General features: G+C 39.4%; 1 protein-coding gene across 1 annotated transcript; it reads right to left on the bottom strand.

Moving 5' to 3' along the window:
• Positions 1-2,039: 2,039 nt before the first annotated feature.
• LOC149083587 (uncharacterized) lies at positions 2,040-2,672 on the bottom strand. Its single transcript, XM_089235206.1, has one exon. The coding sequence runs from the start codon at positions 2,670-2,672 to the stop codon at positions 2,040-2,042; it is 633 nt and encodes a 210-aa protein (XP_089091332.1).
• Between the last annotated feature and the right edge of the window lie 1,966 nt (positions 2,673-4,638).

Below are 4,638 nucleotides of genomic sequence, written 5' to 3' on the forward strand. Positions count from 1 at the left end.
ACATATAACATTTAACACTCCCCCGCGATTGGAATTCCAAAATTCCAATCATAATACACATAATCATATGCATAAATATTACTATGATACAAAAGAGAATAATAAAGTCCGAATTCAATACAATTATTTCTATACAATTTCAACAATATATATTCATACATGAAATGCAATCGGTAAATGAATCTGAATAAATATCTAAACGTAATGATAACATAATGCTTACTGGACAGGAAGAATACAAATATGTCGCACATTTCGTTTCAAGATTTTGCCATTTGGTAATTTCAAATTGACAACTCTTACTTTGTTGTCGCTACCATGAAACACTTCAGTAATTCTACCCCTAAACCATTGAGAACTTGGTATATGATCTTCTTTGATTAACAAAAGGGTGCCAATTTCGACATTGTTCTTTTCAAATTGCCATTTATTACGCTGTTGTAAATTGTGTAGGTAGTCCTTACGCCATAAATTCCAAATTTGCTGTTTAGCCTTGACAACCCTCTCCCACCCTGACAGTCTGTTCTAACAAAGATTTAGAACTTCGGGTTCAGGTAGCGCTGTTATAGGTCTACCTACCAAAAAGTGTCCTGGGGTCAGGACTTCGAAATTATCAACGTCTGATGACAAGGGAGTGAGTGGTCTCGAATTTAAGACACCCTCTATTTCAGTTATGAGTGTCAGGAATTCTTCAAGGTCAAGTTTAGCGTTGCCAACAACACGTTTCAAATGAAATTTAAATGACTTGACTCCTGATTCCCATATGCGACCAAAGTTCGTGGAAATGGGAGGAATAAATTGCCAGTCAACAGCTGCTCCTGAGAGATAGCCAGCTAGTTTCATCTGGATGTTTTACCATGTTGTACAGTTTTTTCAACTCTGTACACGTAACTACAAAATTTTTGGCGTTGTCGGTGAATATTTTGGAAATTTTCCCTCTTCTACCAAAGAACCGTTTCAAACTTGCGATAAAACCCTTAGAGGTCAGATCGCTTACAAAGTCAAGGTGTATAGCTCTGGCACATAAACAAACATAAACAGATATGTTTTTGTTTTGGTTCTTTTCTTTGGTTCTTGAAATTGATCAAAAAGGGCCCACAGAAGTCCACACCTGTAATGTTAAATGGATACGTAGGTGTCACACGTTCTTTTGGGAGATTTCCCATTATTTGTTGATCCATTATGGGTTTGTTTTTAAAACAAGTCAAGCATTCATGTATTAGCTTTTTACACATGCATTTTCCATTAAGAGGCCAAAATTTCTGACGCACATGACATAATAAAGCTTGAGGACCAATATGTAAATATTTCAAATGATAATATTTCAATACAATCAGAGTGAATGGATTATTCGCGGGTAATACTATCGGAAATTTAGCATTCAAATTTACATTAGAGTTAGCTAATCTTCCTCCAACTCTAAGAACACCGGCATCATCAATGAAGCAGTTCCACGATGTTAATTTGCTATTTAGGCAACAGGTTTACCCTTCTTAATGTTGTTTACCTCTTTTTTGAACTCACTTCTCTGAACAATCTTTACCAGAAAATTCTCGGCGTAGGCAATTTCTTCTGAAGTCAGTGATCCACTCCTCTTGTCACCGAGTTTTCTGATATTCCATATGAACCTGAAAATATAACTACATATTCGAAGAATGGTAGTATACCTGTTACTTGCGTTAATAATAAGTCATTCAGTGAGTTATGATTTCTTTCCTTGGAAGACGCATCAAACACAATCCTCAGTTTTGTGGAACTGTGGTCTTCCCGAATCACAGCGCGATGAGGTAAATAGAAAGTTCTGTTTTTGGGAGAAGCTTCTGGTTTCACCTTTTTGATAACTCCGTCCATCTTTTGATTTTTAATAACACTTTTATAGTCATCGAAAAACATCAGGTCGGTCTTGGATTTTTCCACAAGTTTTAGAAAGCATCTCTCGGCATTCCCATAATTATTTTGAAGAACGACATTTTCTTTTTTTCATAGTAACGTTACTTCGTATCTGTTAGCTCGCAAAGCGATCGAAGATTCAAACAATTCTAATGCTTCTTGTGATCTTCTTTTTTCTCTTCTTTTTCTTTTATGCCGATAGAATCCAACTCCCAGAACGATCGTAATGTTGTTGATAACTCATCAACAGCCGCCGTGCTAACACAAACACACTGAGAGAGCGTGTTCTTCATCGAGGATCTTCCTTGTAAACACCAACCGAACAGGGTGTTCATAGCCGCAACACAATTGCTGATTCTTTTCATTTCGCCAGTCAAAATCTCCCATATGACATCGGCGCCGATGAGCATCGTAATTTCATCACTCGCTTCCACCCCCACCGGTCCTTGTAGAGGGATTCCAAAGTTACTGAGTTCTGTAAACATCTGAGAGTCGGGCGGTCGTATCTCAGCACTTGTTATGACGGGAGCTTCTACTACTTCAAGTGTTACAAATTTTGTGGGGTCGGCTATATTGTATAAGGCCAGCTGAACTTTTTGTCGGCACCATCGCCTCCCGTTTTTTTCTCCAAAAGCATGGACGTTCAAGTTGGCCTGACCTATCACTGGGAGATTTAATTTTTTCGAAATATCTTCGCGAATTACGGAAATTTGGCTGCCTCTGTCGATTAAACATTTCACAATGCAGCTTTTATTCTCGTTCTTTGCTACTGCATAAACCATTTGTAAAATAACGTCTGATCTATTGCGTGCAGATGTATTTTGGGACACTTCCGACAGATTTTTTTCCTGCCTATTATCTGTATCAGCTCACGAGGTGGGAGGTTGTGGCTCCACCGATTTGAAACACACGGTTTCATGATGCTTTCTTCGGCAAATTTTGCAATTCGGTCCTTTCTTTGCTTTTCCACTGAGATGCTAAGTGTTGTCGAGCAAAACACAAATAACATCTTCCCGAACGTTTCAAAAAGTCGCGTTTCTTTTCAACACTCAGTTCTCCGCATTCGAATTTACCATGATTGTCTTTTTTGCAAAAAATGCAAGTCGTATCGACAGCTGCCAAAGCTGAAGCACCGAGTGCATTCGGTTTGAAACGATTGTTTCCTTTATATCGAGTTTCGTATTTGACCACATCTTGTCGCTGAACAGGTTTGTTCATGGAATTTGCGACCTCGCGACAGTTTATTTCTCATCTCAAAAACTCCATGAGCTCCCTGATATCGAAAGAATTTTCATATTTACGATTTCGATGAAATTCATAATTCAATTCTTGGGGAATTTTTGCAAGAATTATCGGACAAAGTGAATTGCCGTAGCTCCCTGCAGTCACGTTCAAAGATTCTAAGCTTCGTATGTGAGTTTCACATTTATCAAAAAATTTTCTCAACGCTCTGACATTCGTCAAATTTGTCACTGGGTCGATAGCAAGAAGCTTATTCATATTGGAGCTAATTACAATGTCTTGCCTACCGAATCTGACTCGCAAAATTTCGATTGCCGAATCATTATTCTGATCACTCAAAACGAAACCGGAAATTGCTGCAAGAGCATTACCTCCTAGTAAGGATTTAAGTATGCGAATTTTTCGGCTTTTTGTAAACTATCGTTGCTATAAATGCAATTTTCAAATAAATTCCCGAAATCTAGGAACTTAATTGGGTCCCCCCATTATACGTGCCGATTTGAAGTCGGGGTAGTTTCAGCACCTTTGATGCAGGTTTCGCAACGGCTATGGAATCTGGTGTTGGAGCTCTGGAATCGGATGTTGAAGCTCTGGAACCAGCATTTAGAGCTCTTGAATCAGGTACTGAAGCTCTGGAATCCGGTGTCGCAGCTCTTGAGCCTGAAACCTCGTTTTGTCCAACACTCGTGTTGCTCGTTTGCGCCAGGAACCGCTGGATCCTTCCTTTCCATACCACGACCCGGTCTTGATATTCTTGAGTTTGAGTGATTTCGGCTTCGAATTCTTCATCGTCAACCTTGAGTTCGATATCCGCATCCAGCTGTTCACGATTTTTCTGAGTCAATTGTTCATGTAGGTCAGTGTTTCCCAAAGTGGGCAATATCGCCCCCTGGTGGGCGATGGAATGGTCCAGGGGGGCGATAGAAGCTGCGGACTTAACATAGGATACTATGGGTTCACTTGAGTTGGGGGGCGATGAGAGGAAACAAATTGCTGATGAAGGGGGCGATGGAACAAAAAGTTTGGGAGACTATGATGTAGGTCATGGATAACTTCGATTTTTTCTTCTTTCGGGGCGTCTCTCTCATCCAGTAATATTGCCTCTTATCTTTGAAAGCAGTTTCGTTGTCAGCTGTCTGACGACGGATCGTTTCTTTTTCAAATTTTCGTATTCCATATCGTCCAAGGTTCAGTGAATTTAATATTTAATCGATGATGGAAACTTCAATCTAAAAGTCCTGTATCCCGGGATTTCGGCACCAATGAAAAATTACATCGAAAAGACAACACTACTACGAGACGCTAGCTATCCAACTTAGATCCTTTATTCTTGGACTTTAGTAGAAACCGAACTAAAAACTAAATACATTCTTTCTTTTCACCAAAGCGGTGCGGTGACATAAGTGCCATCTCTTGGTGATGATGAATGTAACAAATATATACATATAACATTTAACAATGAGCAAAGCAGAAATTGGCGACACTGCGAATGATGTCAGAGGTGTT

This window comes from Pholcus phalangioides, unplaced genomic scaffold (genome assembly GCF_987345545.1).
Source record: "Pholcus phalangioides strain wild (caught in Gottingen) unplaced genomic scaffold, Ppha-v1.0 ptg000008l_1, whole genome shotgun sequence".
NCBI lineage: Eukaryota > Metazoa > Arthropoda > Arachnida > Araneae > Pholcidae > Pholcus > Pholcus phalangioides.